General features: G+C 36.8%; 1 protein-coding gene across 1 annotated transcript in view; it reads right to left on the bottom strand.

Annotated features, from left to right (window-relative positions):
* The window catches only part of LOC139712325 (dedicator of cytokinesis protein 11-like), a 49,884-nt gene extending 44,036 nt beyond the window's left edge, over nt 1-5,848 (bottom strand). Inside the window, exon 1 of the mRNA XM_071624163.1 lies at nt 5,566-5,848. Coding sequence (XP_071480264.1) covers nt 5,566-5,676 — 111 coding nt within the window. The 5' untranslated portion in view covers nt 5,677-5,848. The remainder of the gene's footprint in view (nt 1-5,565) is intronic.
* Between the last annotated feature and the right edge of the window lie 12,970 nt (nt 5,849-18,818).

Below are 18,818 nucleotides of genomic sequence, written 5' to 3' on the forward strand. Positions count from 1 at the left end.
AAAAGTGATTTTGGCAGCAACCACACTCCCAGTGCACTGGCAGCTAGGCAGGTAGCGTATCCCGCAACGGTGGCGTAATCTATGCTAGCCTGCGCAAAATTGTAGTCCCGTCTTCACAAAAATAAAGTATATCATCTTTATGTGAAAATCATGTTTTACCTCATTAGATATTGAGAAACCTATCATGCACATCCTATGAAATTAGTGAAATAGATCCATGATTTTCTCAATTTTTGGATGAAAAAAAAAGTCCTTCACTGCGTGAACGCGTCCGGATAATAAAGATTTCCGGATAAAAGGAGGCCGGATAATCGAGGGTGAAGGGTGCTGCACATTGTAGATGAGGAAATGTCATCACTTGCTGTAGCAAGTCTCCCATAGACCGACAAGTCTTTTTTTCCTCTTATGTCATGAAATACAAATTAAAACCATCTGCATAGTGTCTTTTCCCTCAAATTCTTGATGTACGGTACTGCTTATGATTCGCAATACGGAAAAAGTTATTTTTCCAGCTGCTGACATCAACACCTTGGCTTACAATGTACAGTACATCTCTTCATCAGTGGCAAGAATGGGTAGCAAAAATCCTGCGATCTCACTGGTAGAGAACTGTGTGATTATTTCTTTACTGGCCACACAATGACTCACAGTGGTGAACATGTTATTGAGTGAGGTATCACAAACTTTTCAAGCATATGTAAAGACTGAAAGAGAGATGAAGCTATAGAGTCTGTACATTGTACAGTATTATCTCACATTTGATGATATTGCTCCAGATTGTAAACAATATCTTGTCATGGTGCAAAGAATTTTCCAAGTAATCAGAAGCCACAGCACAGCCTTGGTGGCAATGGTCAATCTACGCTATAAAAAAAAAAAATGAATAAAAAAAAATGCTCGAATTTGAAATATTTTGTATGATCTACAAAATATATCTCTGATAAGTTTTCCTTTTATATGTACCTTCTTTGCAAGATGGCTGGGGTAATAAATTACCTGATACAAATAATATACACCTATACAACTTGCACTTTCATGAACAGCAACAAATAAACTTATCAAAACAATTAAGTTTTGGTGAATTCTCTTTTGACCCATCATTTCTCTAAGTACAATTGTACTGTGATATCACAAATTGTTGTACAAACGTACATGATGTAAATGTAGTCCAGGGAATAATTTTACATCTCAAATTTGATTAACAGTTTTGATCAATGGGAAAACACTTTACAAAGTTCTGTACAGTCGTGTATGTAAAAAACAAAACAAAACAAAAACAAAAAACGAGACATTTTGTATAGCAGTCATATGAAAATGCTTTAATTAAAAAATTGCCATGTGATAACAGGGAAATTATTCCTCATAGTCCTCGTATATATGTTACCCGTTGAGGACGGGCTGATTTTGCTACAACACGCATTTCCTATAGGCATTTGCCCGAGTACACTCGGGACTCATCATCGACAGGTTTAAAATGATGATTGCACATTGTAGGCAAACCTTAAAAAAAAAAAAAAAGACTTTTGAATGGATTGTCTGACTTTCCTCAAACTTCACTGACATTTTAGTAACATTTCCGAATGTGCTAAATCCACATTATTAATATTCTTGGGGCAACTTCGAATCTGAATCTTGACAGCAAATGTACATGTACCTACATGTATGCAGTCGTTGATATAGAGCGAAAGACATGTACACTATGTACAGTATAGGCATACAAATCTCACATTGAGACTGATGGGACAAAAGCTTCTTTTTTGTTGTAATTGTACTGGAGAATATGTGACGCTATATGAAAATAAAATAAAAGAGTCTATACACAAGCAACACTACAGTTTTGGATGGCCAAGACTTTTCCCCTTCTTAGCAGTGGAATTTATTCATACAGTTTGTAACTGCTGTTAGTTTTAATACAAGTTTATTAACACTTACATTTACTTAGGGCTCATTTTCATGCCAGTCCAGTTTCACTTGAATCGGTATATATGCAGTACATGTACAGTAAGTATCACTTTTCCTCATGTTCATAATCTGTCACTTTCATGAGTTTAAACAAACAAACAAACAAACAAACAAACAAACAAACAGACAAATAAACAAACAAACCACAAAGCAAAACAAAAACAAGCACAAAAACAAACATTAGAAAACACCACATCATTAGAGCTACAGCTCTAAGTGTACCAGAATTATAAAGGTGGTGGTTTGACAATAATAACTTTAGATTTGTACAAACCCAGAGGATAGGATGGTTGCAAAAACTTCTGCATAGAATGGAACATATAATGTACATAGGTTGGAAAGCATACTAGTAGTTTGATCCACATGCTGGTTTCATGTAAGTACTAAGGGAAAGGAATATCCTTTTTTTCCTGCAATTATGAGGTTTTAAAAAAATGGCACTGAAGACAAAGGTCTTTGTTTTACTTGGAAATGTTATACATGTAGGCCTGGAAGGGCTTCTACAAATGCAGAAATCTTGAAGAAAAAATTAACCAATTTTCTCACATAATAATGGAAGAAAAATAGAAGAAAATAACACTGCCATTAAAACAGATAACATGGCATCATATTTGCTGAAATGGGAATGCCTGAATACAATGAAAATTTAGATTTAGCCTTTCCAATCCCTTTGATGTCTTAGGGTGTGTTTATGCTCAATTTGCGAAGGCAGAAACAGCGTTTTGAAACGCTGATTCAAAACGCCGTTCAAGGGAGCACTGTTTATGCTCACTTTCTTCGAGCCTTGGAAAGAGCGTTTGCGATTGCTTTGCTAACCTTAGCAGAGGCAGGTCAAATTGGGGCGCGCGCTGCAATTGGTGGCCTGGCCTGGGAGAGCAGCTGGGAAAGACATGCGTATACACAGTACATGGGAAAATTGAACAGGCCAGGGTAGCTGGCTGGCCGGGCGCGCGCTTTTTCATGTGAACCGGAAAGGCGTTTAGATGACGTCACTCTAAACACGTAATAGAAACACTGTTGCGTTTATGCTTCCCCGTCAAACGTGATTAGAAACGCCGATCGTAAACGCACCTTTTTGTGTATTTTGGATCGGCGTTTTCAATCAGCGTTTCCTTCGAAGTGAGCATGAACGCAACAGCGTTTTGCACTAATCACGTTTCAAAACGCTGATACTGGCCCAAAAAGGGGAAGCATATACACGGCCATAGTGGTACAAGTATTATTTTTTCTCTTTCCTACAATGTGTTTAGTAGCAATGCTTGATACATCTCATCCCAAGAGATATACCTAACCAATACCAGTACAGTTGAGTTGTACTCAGAATATTGTAGATTGCAAACATAGTGCAGTCCTTTATTCGTAAATGTGGATAGTGTGTCTATTATTACATATTTCATATTGTATGTGTAATTATGCAAGTGTGTGTGTGTGTGTGTGTGTGTGTGTGTGTAAAGGGGATAGGACAGATGTAGAGTGCAAGGTTTGAGGGGCAGCTGTGGAGAGCCTGGGGGAGTGGGTATGCTTGGTCTATTAAAGTAACTTGATTTCATTCTGTTTTGCTAAAACAAAGTTTTAATTTCAGTTAATTCCTCTGTTTAAAAAATAATAGTATACATTAAGGAAATACTTTTGCTGTGTCAGAATTATGAAAACATGTTACTTTGTTTATCAACTCCCGTTATCTTACTGTCCCTTTTTTTATGTGAATGGAAATGAATCTACAAAAACCTAGGGGGGGGGGGGGGTGATGTGTATGGGTGGGTGAACTGAGTGGGTTAGTGAACTTGTGGAGGGAAGGGAGGTTAGGAAGTTATGCATGGGAAAAGGAGATTGGGGGCTGAGGGATTGCAGATGTCTACATGCATTTGCTAGTGTACATGTAACTGTAGTGTAGGCCTACCCTCTGTGGGAATGGGTACACTATTTACTGTAAACGCCATATATTTCGCGAGTCTAAATTTTTGCGAATCGGGAACTCCCGACGATTTCGCGAGTGGTTAAATTCGCGATCGGGGAGTCCTGTACTGAACTGAGAAGTGTACACGCGTACGTCACACTCACATCAGGATCAGAGTCAATATTTTCGCGTGTCTTTAATTTCGCGAATAGCACCTGACTCGCAAAATTCGCGAAAATAAAAACCTCGCGATATATTCGGCATATACAGTATTCTAGACTAGGAGTTAGCTAGGGTACCGGTACATGTGGCCAGGTAGGGAGGGTCTTTGTTACTTTTTTGTTAGATTTATAAAAGATTCTGCATTATCATTTGTCACTGTTTGACTACCTACGGTACATCATTACCTGGAAATCTAATCACATTCACAATAGGCCTAGATACCTCTGCCAAGGAAGGAGGTCATGTTTTCAACAGCATTGGTTTGTTTGTTTGTATGTTTGTGTGAAAATAACTTTGAAAAGTTGTGGATGGATTTGCATGAAACTGGCAGGAAAAGTTGATAATGACAAAGGGAACAGATGCTTAAATTTGCAGTTGGCAACTTGTAAATGGTAATGAATTTTTACAGGGTTTTTTGAAGGATTTTTGATCTTTTTTTTTTGCAGAAAGAGTCTTGAAATGGAGTCTTGAAATGGATCAAGTTGCATAGTGTAGGCCTACACTGTATATTAGAGGTTTGTATTATTAAGCGCTCTGAAGCGTGTGTTCTGCTCTGGCGAGGTGCCATGCAGCTGGAAGTTGATGTTCTAAACAAAAGGCTTCCATATTGGGAAATTGAACAATTTCAGCATGTTGCATGTACTAGCATCTAGGCCTATAGGTAGAAATGTGTAGCTGCTTGGCAAAAGTCTGCACTCTCATATGATCAGAGTGCTTTTCAAATTCTAGTTTTGTATTAAAATTGCATGTAAAATATGTTCAGCAGTTTTATCATTCATTTACATGTAGTTGAAACAATTTGTGGGGCTACGTACACTCCTAAACATATTTTGCATAATCACCGATTGTGTAAATTTAACACTTCGTTCCTATTACCGGTACATGGAATCAGAAATAAAAAGACAAGATATCTAGTGAAAAAACAAAAACACCAACAATCACAAAATGAACTTAAAAGTTTACTGTAAGCTGACCACAAGCTGTTAGATATGTGGTGACACTATGTCAATACCCATAACTATCTTTCCCTTTGATATTTTATCACACTAACCTGCTACTTTAATAGTCTAGATCTTTATTCCCCATCCCTTCCCAACCAGTGAACACCAAAGCAAAGTCTTTACAAGCTGACTGTGGTCTGATGCTTTATGCCTGAGTGATAGTGATGGACATCGCTGACGTTTACTAGAACTACTGTATGCTCCATTGTAATTTACATGACTACCACCATGCACGTGAGACAAACATTCTGAAGCATAATAAGTCAACAAATCCAGAATAAAAGAGAGCATTCGTAACAGTCGGGATCCACATAAACTTTGTGCCATACACGGTAGTGGCGGTCGGTGAGTTCCGTGCTACGAAATTAAATTTCTACCAATGCAGTAAATTGTACCACCACCACCACTCCACCACCACCACACCACAGAATGGTGCGTGCACACATTCATTGATGGCCGGTCCCCCATTGATACTATACTTACAGTTAACACTCGGCTTTCCCGCACCGCCAGTGACACCTTTTCCCGCACAGCTTTCGCCTCTTCTTGATGTCTTCGTAGCATCCGCGCATGAGGCCGCTCTTTATCCCCCATTCTGCCCTCCTTTTTAATTCTTCAGAACGTGTTGATTCTAATTCAGTCAGATGTTTCCAATAAAGATCGACGATTTCAAGTAAAGAATATTCCCACAGCACCAGTCGCCATTATCACTTATTACAGGCAGGTGTACATGCATTTCTTACTGCGTATTGTATGGCTGCTCATTCCGAGAGGCGGAGATCGGCATACCATCCATGCATCGAAGGCGAAAAATGTTTACTCGTATAGATGTACCACACAACTCGGTGGTCACGTCGATTTTGGGGGTGGCAGTATGGCGGTGATAAAAAGTTACTACTATGCAATGTAACACAAACATACATGCAACATGTACGCAGACACTGATAATTGGTTGAATTTTGTCTCACTTTCACGTAAATGAGAATTAATTTATGACTTTGGGACAGTGAGTTTGCGTTCATAAATCATCGAGTAAAGTGGAGCAACCCAGGTCACGTAAGGTCACCCAGCTAGAAGTCGAACCAAAAATATTAGAGCGTATGAAACGCCATGTGTTACAAAAATCAAGTACACAGTACAGTAAACCCCTGCCAATGATCAGAGGGTTTCCTTTGTTCGTGCAAAATAAAAACTACTGCAGATTAGGTTTCCAACTCTACAAAAGAAAAGAAGAACCTCTGATCAATACTTCATGTCCGCACGCACAGCATGAAACCTCTGATCAGTAGTTTTAACCATGGCCGGCGCCACGTTAATATCAAAAGTGTGTGTGTGTGTGTGTGTGTATGTGGGGGGGGGGGGGGGGCATTTTCCGGATTTCATGAACTAACAAGAAAAAAAAGAAAAGGGGACCCATCAGCGCAACTTTTGGTGCCACTTCCGAGATTCTTCATCAGCGGACAAGCAAGCAAGCAAGCAAGCAAAAAAAAAAAAAAGTCTTCGGCGGATAAACAAATGCCTTACCGCGCTCAAAGTTTTCATTCATTTTTTTTTTCTCGTGCCACTTCCGGGGTAAAAAAAAAAGAAAGAAAAAAAGTGGGGGCCCAAAGTGGTGACACCCTATTTATTCCTATTTACGGATGCAAAAAAAAGAAAAGAAAGAAAAGAAAAAGAAAAAGTGTGGGGGCCCTCACCCCTCAAACCCCCCCCCCCCCCCCCCCACCCCGGCCCCCCAGTTCCGCCGTCCCTTTTCACTCTGCACGCACGGTTCGAAATCATTGCACTCGTCATAAGTAGTGGATCCCTTTCAATATCAAGCTTCCTTTGACCAACCATCCTTCTCTTTTCCCCCTTCCCTTCCCCTCTCAATCGTCATTTTTTTTCTTGAGAAGAAATAGAAATACGGCTGGTATGTGTGCGAAATTAAATAGCATTAGGGCCTATTTTTATAATTGACTTACAGCACATCTTGAAAATACTTTATGAGACGACAATTGAGTGAATGGCAAGAGATTGAAGTGATCGACATGTTTGAAAGTTTCATGCCACAATCATGACGTGACATCATGAGACATAGTGGACTCCCATTATAACGAAATTTCGTTGTAACGAAGCAAATGATATTAAATGATAATAATAATAAATAAGACTTATAAAGCCCTTAATTCTGACGTTTCTATAAGCTTATTATTGTATATACGGAAAAAATAGGACTATAATAGTTACCGATAATGTACATATTACAACAACAACAACAAATTAGGCTTGGGTTAAACTTATCTACACTTCCAGCAAGTAAAAACTCAGATCCCGAAATTATCATCATTAAAGCCCGGGTTCAATGTGGGGGAGACCCGCGGAGATTTTGCATTTTCAGAACTGAAATTCAGCAATCTGGTGCACACTTTGGGTGAAATACTTGGACAGATTTGTAAAAACAACAACAACAAACAAACAAACAAACAAGAACATATTTTTGTTGGGGGGGGGGGGGTGGGGGCAACTGTCCCCTGCAATCCCCCCCCCCCCCCTTCCCGATCAACGCCCCTGTTTGCTAGCGAAGAAATATGTGATATTCCACTTGGTTCCTATAGTAAGTAATAACTCCGTGCCTTCTGCAGGGGCGGATCCAATTCCATTATATATATATATATATATGCTCTGCTTTACAGCATTGAGCACTTTTCAATCCTCAACAAACTATATATTCCCGACGGATATATACCCAACGGATATATATATATATATATATATATATATATATAAGCCAAAACACATTATTTATAATATGTCGGATACGCCTATTGGATACTATGAGCTCCAAACGCTCAAGGAAATATAACAAGAATGTGCAGACCCTTCACCAGTACGGTGAAAGTATTACTTCCTTCGGATCATAATGGGAATCAAAATACGAGGTAATATGAAAATGAGAAGTAATGTCCCTTACCAAGGAGCAAATTTTATAGAACTCCCACAAGATTAATATTGCTCCTTTTGTTTTTGTTTTTTTTTTAAATTTATTTTCCGTATAAAAACAACAACAAAATAATAATCGTACAGTCAACAGAATGATATCTAAAATACGGCTGGATTGCCCTACTCATCAAGCAGCTGTGCCTACACGACACAGCTGTTCTACCGAGGGGTCCAGGAACAGAGTAAATTATAAATGCAATAGGAAACATCAAATGCGAAAAACAAAAACAAACATTACTATAACTTTTAAACAATATCTTAAAAAAAAAAGTGAGCAAGAATTAAGTAACACCCCACCCACCCATCCTATTTTATAAACTTAATATTTATCTTGATATGAACATTATGAAAAAAAATACATATAACAAATACAGTTTATTTTATGCCACATTTAAATCAAAAATATTTCGGAATAACATCATTAATCATTTTATTAAAACTGGTTACACTTGAACAGCACTTAGGCTCTGAAGGTAATTCATTATAATTGGAAGCTCCTCTTTACGAAAACATTCTTCGACAATATTCGGTCTTGGGTTTGGCAGTGAAAGGGTACCGTTTGAGCGGAGAAAATAATTTCGGGACATAAAATTAAATAATTCTTTAAGATATGGGGCACTATAGTCATGGAGACATTTGAAAACCATGCTTTTTGCGCCTTACGTTTAAAGAATCCCAGTTCAGAATTTGATGAATTTCATGATTTGATACATGCTTATATGGATTTATCCCAAGAATTATCCTACCCGCCCTATTTTGTAACTTTTGTAATTGCGAAGTATATTTCAGCGAGGCCGAGTCATAAATCATATCGGCATAGTCAAACAGAGAGAGTATAAAAGAATTATATAATAATTTTAAGCATGTTTCATTAAGAATATGACGAAGTCGACCAAAATATTTGACAAGTTTACCAGCTTTACCAAATAATACATTAATGTGAACATCCCACTTTAATTGCTGGTCAAGTGTAACTCCAAGGTACTTAACTGTTTCTTTGTGTTTGATCGCCTGCCCGCATAACTTATGCGAAGGGCATTGCGGCGTGATAATAAAGAGCGAGAACCAATAAAAAAACTCTCAGTCTTTTTGGAGATTAAGACTAAGTTTGTTAACAGACATCCAATCGTACACTCTTTTAAGATCGTTGTTTAGAACGTTTTCAATATGGATATGGTCATTATGTGAAAAATATAACACTGTATCGTCTGCATACAAGTGAATGCGATAATTCTTTACTTGACTGACAATGTCATTGATATAAATCACAAACAGAACTGGGCCCAGGATAGAGCCCTGTGGGACACCATGTTGTATATCTAAAAAATTTGACATAGAAGAATTTAAAAGTGTTCCGACTTTTCGATTTGTTAAATAGCATCTAAACCAAGCAAGACAAGCGTCAGAAAACCCCATTCGCTTTAGCTTTTGCAACACAATGAAAGGATCCACCGTGTCGAACGCTTTCTTCAAATCAATGAAGATTGCCCCTGTGTAAAGACCTCTGTCGATGGTGAGCAACCAGTCATCCGTAACTTTTAACAAAGCAGTGGTGGTAGAATGTTTATCTCGAAAGCCTGACTGTGCTGTGGATAGCAAATCGTTTGTTTTTAAATAACTTGTAAGCTGCTTTTGTACTATTTTTTTCAAGAACTTTTGAAACACAGGGCAAAATCGCAATGGGGCCATAATTTGTAGGACAAGATTTATCACCGGACTTGAATAAAGGAATGAGTTTGGTCATTTTCCACTGAGAGGGAAAAACACCTTCCGCTAAGGATTTGTTGAAGAGATGTGTAAGTGAAGGAATTATGACAGGGGTGGACATTTTCAATAATGTGCATAGAGATACCATCAAAGGCCCACAGATTTCTTATTCTTCATGCCCATTAGTGTTTTAAACACTTCATCCTCGGTTACAGATACAAAGTCGAAAGTAGATTCAGTACTTTTACTTTGATTGGCATCACGTGATACTTGGGGTATTTTTGACGCTAACTCTGACCCAACATTTGCGAAATAATCATTAAATTGATTTGCATGAGATATAGTATTTAAATTGGAACGGCCAGTTTGTGATGAAGTTTTGTTTGGCATAACATCTTTTAGAATATACCACATTTGGTTAGAGTTTTCAGCGGCAGATAATTTGTTACTGTAAAAGCTTCGCCTTGCCTTCCTGATTTTGGTTGTTACACTGTTTCTCATTGTTCTGTATTCCTTCCATAAATTATCATAACAAATTTGTTTATCATTTTTTATTGTTGAATTATTTTCATTCACAAAATTCCATTTGGCTTTATGAGCTTTTGCTTTTAGTTGATCTCGTTCCTTTATTGATTTTAAAATATCGGAAGTCACCCAAGGGGACGGTTTACTTTTTACATGTTTTTGGCGGCAGGGCATATAAATATGGCGATTATACAACCTTTAATAAAAGATTTTGCCAAACTTCAACTGCATCATCTAGGCACGTGCAATCATACACCAATTGCCAATCTTGTGAGGTTAAAATCCTCCAAATATGTATCTATAGAAAGATTATTTAATTTCCTGTAAGTGACTATACGAGGAGTTTTATGCTCATGGTTAGATTTCCAGATCACTTAACACAAATAATGGTCACTAATCCCTGTACAGAGAACACCATGCGACTTGATCATCTCCTTTGAGTTACATATCATATGATCAATCAGGCTCTTAGAATTTTGACAAACTCTTGTAAACTTGGTTGTATTTAATTGGATTAAGGAATAATTTGTCTCATTGATCTGATTAAGACGCTTCGTGTCACTGTTAAGAGAGTGTTTCATTAAATCACAGTTGAGGTCACCCATAACAATACTGTTATGATTAAAGCCATCTAAGAAGGAAATCAGTTCTTCATAATGATCAAAAATATCAGATTTACTATTTGGAGGCCTATACCATGATAAAAATATGAACGGTTTCACACATTTACTTGGATATATCAAAATTGGTAGGGCTTCCAAGTAATTTAATGAATCGTGATCTAGCAATTCAAATTGTAAGTTGTTTCTGATATTATAGCAGTTCCACCTCCGTTCCTGTTCCTGTCTTTCGGAACTATTTGAAAACCATCTATATCAATTTCATTGGTCAAAATAGAATTATCTAGCCAGGTTTCATTTACAGAAAGTATATGAATATCATTCTGCCTGTAAGTAGTTGTCTGATTTCGCAAATATTTCGGAGTAAACTTCGTACATTCAGATGTAATGATTTAAGGCCTTTTTGTTTAAATTCATCAAATTCCAAACTTTCTGAAAAAATTGAAATTCCAGCAGTAGTAGACAAATTCGTATGTATGGTGGGTTATTTCTGATTATTTGTTCCTCTTCTTGGTTTTCAATCACATTTACAGGAAGGAAGGAGAAAATACATTTTGAGCACATCCAATCAATGAATTTGTGGTTAGGATTATCGTATTCCCTTATGCTAATACCAGCACATGAGGCATGAACCCAATGACTACAAAGCGTACATTGTAGACCTCTTTGGTTACTTTTGACAGGCTTAGTACAACCTACACAAGGATAAGCTATTCCCATTACAAAAGAAAAAAAAAAGAAAAAGAAAAGAAAAAGAAAACTATGAACAGTAAAATCTACGGAAAACTAGTGAAAATTCACTCACACAAAAACATGAAAAAGCATCATTATTGCATTTAAAGTGTACTTGAAACATGTTGATAATCAATAATGCCACAGGGAAAAATCATGTAAGAGAGCATATTTGGAAACAATTCGTTATAGGAAGTAGGTCGAATGTCATATAAAATCTAAGTCACTCTCTCTAGTGATTAAACGTTTCATTGTTCTTCCCCCACTGGCTGGGACTAGAGCAAGGATTCTGCCGTCAGAAGGCCACGCTGCAAGAACTTTCGAACACTCTTTTTTTTTTTTTTTGAGCAGTTCGGCGTTGGTCTTCGTGAGGTCCTCTGCGATCCCCATCTTCGTCCCTTTGAGAACGCGACGCCTTATTAGAGAGGACCAATTTGCGTACGCGATAGGAGACGAACTTAACGATGATGACAAACGGACGTTTCTCACGAGGCTTGTTGTTCCTGGTCACTCTTGCGTTTCCTGCTGATCGAGATCTTTTTTCGAAGACAGTCTGTGCGATCGCTCGATGTCATCTGTTTTCTTTCGCGATTTGGCAGATCACCGCATCTGTACACTGTAAAAACATCGGTGTTAGATTGAACACCACGGGTGTTAAATCTAACACCGATCAAACTTCAATAATAGAGGACCACACCCACAGGTGTTAAAAATGCACTGTGATGGTGTTGAAAAGTGTTCACCTGACACTTCGTGGTGTTAATTTGACACTGTACCTGGTGTTATTTTGACACTGTACTGGTGTTAATTCAAAAATGACACCACATGGTGTTGATTTGATATTTGTTGGTGTTAATATCAATGGTTTAACACCCGGCGTCCAACTTCAATAAGAGACCACACCAGCTGGTGTTACTTTGGTGTAAATTTATTTTCACATTTTTTCAAAAATCTAGTATTTTAATGTAAAATTCTTGATCGTCTTATTTAAATCAAAAATCAACAAGAAGTGCAGTTACTAAGAAACTCTTCAAAAATTAATTTAAAATTTGGAAATGACACCCGTAGGTGTTAATTTAACACCATAAATGAGCACCGAAAATTTAACACCAGCTCGGTGTTCACTATTTAACACTGGACTTTTTGCAGTGTATCCTCCCCTTTTGATTCGCTGACACCGTGGAACCGCAGACAATAATTGCGCCGGGAGGCGCCGCCGGGAGTATTGCTCTTGGGTGTTGATTGCCCGCTGAACCGTGTCCATTGTGTTTTGCTGTTTGTCGATGACTGACTTCAACTTGGCGATCTCCCTGTCCCGTGCATCAACTCGACATTCCAGATCCATTACTTTCGCTTCACTGGTCTCAATTTGGTAACCCATCTCTGCTTCGACATGTTTAACACAATTGCTGAACGATAATGCCACTGTATTTGCTCCCCCCAAACCAGGAGAATAAATGTTGTAAGAAAAAGGTGCATCTTCTAAGCTTTTTATGATCTCCCTGTAAGTCTTAGGACAATTAATGATATCAAATTAGTTATAACAGAAATAAAAAAGAGCTGTATGATTGCAACAGTTTATATTCAATATATATCGAAGTGCTAATTTTGTATACATTCAAATATTTGCTCACAGACAGGTCTATCAATTCATTTGACCACCCGTGTCTCGTTAAACGCTCGTCCACCATTTTGAAACCTCTGACTTGATCTGTTTGCATTGTGATATAATGATTGCCCATTAATTTTTTTCAGACCTTTGTGTATTTCTGTATGATTCTTTTCCTTAGTTCTTACTTTGATTTCTTTTGTTCATTGTATATACTTTTCATGTTACAGATTTCTTATTACCATTTTATTCTTGTAAATTTGTTCGTGAATACATGCTTGGTATTAATGTTCACGGCCTTGCTGAAAACCACCTAACAGCTGAAAGCAGGCTTTTATCCGTGATGACATAAGGTCAATCAATAAATCAATCAATCAATCAACATGTCAAACAAGTCAAAGGCAGTAGGTTTACAGTGGAAGGGGTGCACGATATAAAGGCATGGTGTAAGCGCGTTAACTCATTCTACTTTTCATTTGAACTTAGATCAAAACGATTATATCTCACATCTCAAAGTACAGTTATAACGAAACGTTATAACGAAACCCTCGAGACCGGCAGTTTTCTTTTGTTATAACGAAATTCCGTTATAACCGAACAAAATTACACTTGCAGTATATTTGATTTATGATAAAAACACGCGAACGATGATGGGTTTAGTGGCAGACCCATCGGGGGAGGGCGCGCACCGGGCGCCTCCTTTATTTTTTTTAATTTATCTTTTATTATATATATATATATATATATATATATATATATATATGTATATATATATATATATATATATATATGTGTGTGTGTGTGTGTGTGTGTGTGTGTGTGTGTGTGTTACATATGTGTGTGTGTGTGTAAAGATCGTCCGAACTGTTGCTTTAAAAATATGTTTCTTTTTCAAGATTCAAATTCACCTTTTCAAATTCATTTTTACAGGTATTCATTATATAGGATTGCAGGTATTGGTCCTTTATAGTTTATTGTCAACCTTTTCTTTTTCTTTTTCTTCTTCTTCTTCTTAGTATTATTATTATGGCCTATTATCATTATTGTTATTGTCATTATTATTATTATTATTATTATTATTATTATTATTATTATTATTATCATTATTATCAACACGATCGTTCTTAGTAGTGCTGAAGTTCATTTACCATATGTAATGTACTGTATATTATACTGGAGTTGTTTGTCATACGGACTATACTCAGTACCATAATTAACTGGCTTGGTGTGAATATATACATGCGACATAACTATAGTTGTCAGAGTAACTCAGTTGTCTTTAGCCTTTATGTCGATGCAGGAGAGAAGGGTTGACAACTTTGTCGAGAAGCCTTGCAGATTGATAACTCAAGATACATATCCTTAAAGAGGAAATCCAGTCCAAGATAAGTTAGTCTGATAAAAAAAGTAAAATCTTACGAGTTCAAGGGCAAAAATTTGACTGAAATCTGATGACAAATAAGGAAGTTATGACATTTCGAAGTTTTGCTAATTTCTGCAAAAATAGTTCTTGTACAGTGGATATGAATATGCAAATGAGTGAGCTAACTATACCCTCACAATTTTCCATTGATCATGTACAAAAAAAGAATGACGAAAATTCAATAGTTCTGTCATTGAAGTCTGAAGCATTACGTTATTCCTGATTGAATAACTTCAGAAGGTCTATATAGTGATCAGTTAGATATACAAGGATTTGAGCCTCGGGCATAATTGCGTTTGAATGAAAAACTGGAAATTTCACTATTTTATGTGCAAACAAGATAAGTTGTGAGGGAATGACACGCTCACTTTGTCATTTGCATATTCATATTGACTGTTCAAGAATTGTTTCCCCCCAAAATAGCGAAACTTCAAAATGTCACAACTTCCTTATTTTTCATACGCGATTGCGATCAAATTTATACTGTTAAACTTGTAATATTTTACTCTTTCTTATCAGGCTAACTTATATTTGGACTGGATTTCTCCCTTTAAGACAGTGCATCCCGACAAACGTAAAAGGTTTGATACGCTTCAGCTAACAGATGAACGGACTTGCTGCTTTGAATATAGTTGAAGAGGAAATTTCGAAAAAAAAGTGCAGCGGACATTCCTTAATGTACCATCATAATTGTATATGATCATGATCTGCTGGTTGGTAATTTGCATTTTAGTTACTTATTATCAATATTGTACCTTAAACTAATAAAAAAAAGCAAGAGAGAGTTGAGCCAAATGAAGGGATGATCAGTAAATAAAGACAAGCCCATCAATATGATCACAAATTAATTTTGTTTGGCTAAAAGCCTTCAATTTTTAGTTTCCATGGCTTCGAATAACTTGTACTGTACATGTGTTTTGACGATGCACAATACAACCGTCGCACAGTATTCAATGAAAGTTGAATATGTTAATAAGAGTTGTTTGTTTGTTTGTTTTATTTCCGTACTAAAAATCAACACATTTCAAACATAAAGGTCCAGAAAAGAAAAAAACATACGGAGGGTAGCCCATTTTCAGTAGTGACAATGATAGTCACTTTTTGTCTTCCATGGGGCCCTGTTCACAAAAATTTCACACAATCAGAATAAAATAAATAAACACAAGCACAAATAGAACGGTACATACATTAATACATTGTGACTATACATATATACCATATTATTACATATTGTTCTAAGATTTGGAGCACAAACAAATCAAATGGAAAGGATTTCGGTTCTGTCTAAATTGAACTTAAAGGACAAGTTCACCTTCTATAAACATAAGGATTGAGAGAATGTAGCAATATTAGTAGAACACATCATTGAATGTTTGAGGAAAATCGGACAATCCGTTCAAAAGTTATGAATTGTTAAAGTTTTTGTGCAGTAACCACTGGATGAGAAGACTATTGCAGCGTGTGAATAACTTAGATGTCACATGCGTACAACAATATAAGGAAAATATAAAGAGAATTTCACAAAATTTCATCTTTTGAAAAAAGTACACATTCCCCAGACTCGTTACCGACAAATGTTATGGGTAATATTATTCCCCCTGCCTTTAGAAAGTGGCAAGTCAAGTGCTCTTTTATTATGCGAAAAAAGTGAAAATATGTTGAATTTTCTTTACATTTTCTTTATACTGTTGTACGCATATGACTCACAAGCTGTAGTAGTCTCCTCATCCAGCGGTTCCAACACAAAAATTTTAAAAATTCATAGCTTTTGCATCGATTGTCCAATTTTCCTCAAACTTTCACTGATGTGTTCTACTAATATTGTTGCATTCTCTCAACCCTTATGTTTATGAAGGTGAACTTGTCCTTTAAACACGGGTAAAGAGGAAAGTTGACGTAAATCATTAGATATGTTATTATACGCTGCTGCAGCTCTGAGAATGATCTCTTACAATAATTAGTTTTAGGCTGTTGTAACTGTAAATCGTTTTGATCACGGAGAGAGTATGGTCATGTCTTGTACTTAAACATATCTTTCATATATTCGGGGGCCATGTCATTCATAATCTTATACATGAATGAAAGCAGATGAATTTTTTTTTGTCTTTTGTTTACTGTATTCCACCCTAAGCTATAATGAACATCGTTGGTAGTAATATGGGAATATGGGTTAACTTTCAAAATTAATCTCCCGGCTCTATTTTGCATCTTCTGAAGTTGGGAAAGACAGTTACCGTTGGCGGATTGCCATACTGCATCACCGTAATCAAAATGAGGTAACACAATAGAATTATGTATCAATTTCAACGCAGTCATATTAACAAATTGTCTCAAACGACCCATATAACTAATCATTTTACTTAACTTGTCACACAGTTGTGCGATGTGAACATCCCACAGTAACTTATCATCTACTATAATTCCCAGATATCTAAAAATATTCACCTGAAGAATTGTTTACCCCTAAGTTTGACATTCAAATACTCTTGCTTTTTTAACATATTATTTGTACCAAATAACATACAAACAGTTTTATCAAAATTGATTTTTAAATTGTTTTCATGCAGCCATCCATGTTTCCATACATACGAACTCTTTTTGCAAAACATTATCCACAACTTTCGGGTTTGTATGTGAGTAGATGACCGTGTCATCGGCGTATAAATGGGCCCTGCAGTCAGAAAAAATCGAATTGATATCATTGATAAATATACTAAACAACAACGGTCCAAACAAGGATCCTTGTGGCACTCCTCTGGTTAATAATCTTTCATCCGAAAGGGTATTATTGATTGACGTCCTTATTCTCCGGTTCGAGAGATAACTCTCGAACCACTCAAGTTCTATGCCAGTAACCCCCATATTTTCAAGTTTATCACATACACTTAAATTATCACACGGGACATTTCGTTCCAAATGACATTTATTTTGGGGTTATTCGGAACAATAAAGATGTCCTTTCATAATATGGTAATTTTGAACTTCTGGATCCATCAACGATATATTTCGTAGGCTCTGAGGCATTTCATTCTGTTGATGAATGTATCGAACCCAATAACTAAAAGCAGATTGTTCGTAGTTTCGGAAGAAACGGGGTAGCTAACTGATTTGTTGAGTCAGTTTACAGAAATCGTATAATTATCACTGGAAAGTAAATGAAATACAAAGCTGTAGATCAATTTTGGAGAATAGTGAAATAGTGCCCAGGAAAACCAGCCACCTTGATGACATTTCTATTGTTGAGTGTGCAAAGAATATAGGACACGCGAAGAAAATGTCATTTTTGTAAACTGCAAAATGCTGCTAAACACGCAGAAGCGCGCATTAGCCAATTACTTAATTGGAAAGATTTAAAATGCAATTCCCTGCTAAACCTGACAAACAATGTTATGCACAAATCTATATGCGCAAGATGGTTAAGCATTTTTAGTGAGATCATGTTAACACCCGTCCTTTTTCAGTCCGAGGTATTAATAACAAGGAACTTTGAAGAAAAAACTGATTGAAGTTGTTCCGTGCAAGATTATAACCAAATTTCGTACAGGATTTGTACATTACCTTTTGAAATACATCTTAGAATTGTAAAAGCCAAGAACCTTTTCTTTGGTCTCCATAATGATATCAAAGAGCGGTTTGGATTACCAACTTACAGTGACATGACTGTTACGCACTCATTGTCATGCTCTGGAGCCTCCGCATATACGCTTACACCTCCCTGCTAGAACAGATGTTTTAGTGCAGAGATAAAGCTACTCTTCACAAATTTCGAGATGTACGTGCAGAGTTAAAACTACTTATCATAAGTTTGTCTTTGCTCATGCAAAGTTAGACATCTCTGATCAGTAGTTTTTAATTTTGCACTATAGCAAAGAAAAAAAACCCTCTGCTCAGTGGCTTCAAACCTCTGGTAAATTTAAAAGGTTTCTCAACTTTTGCAACACATGGCGTTCCATGAGAGCTCGCTAGTACTTGCGCTTTGCGTTTCGGGCACGAGCGAGATCAGTGGTGATGTACTGAGTCTAGTACACTACACACACAACACGCACACCAATGCAAAACCTCGACACTTCATCACTGTGCAAAGGTAGGTCCTACATGTCACATGAATGCCCGATCGACTATAAACTCAGTGCAAGAGTGC

Source organism: Diadema antillarum, unplaced genomic scaffold (genome assembly GCF_040938485.1).
Source record: "Diadema antillarum isolate AM-2024a unplaced genomic scaffold, OU_Dant_1.0 seq00001793_RagTag, whole genome shotgun sequence".
Classification (NCBI taxonomy): Eukaryota; Metazoa; Echinodermata; class Echinoidea; order Diadematoida; family Diadematidae; genus Diadema; species Diadema antillarum.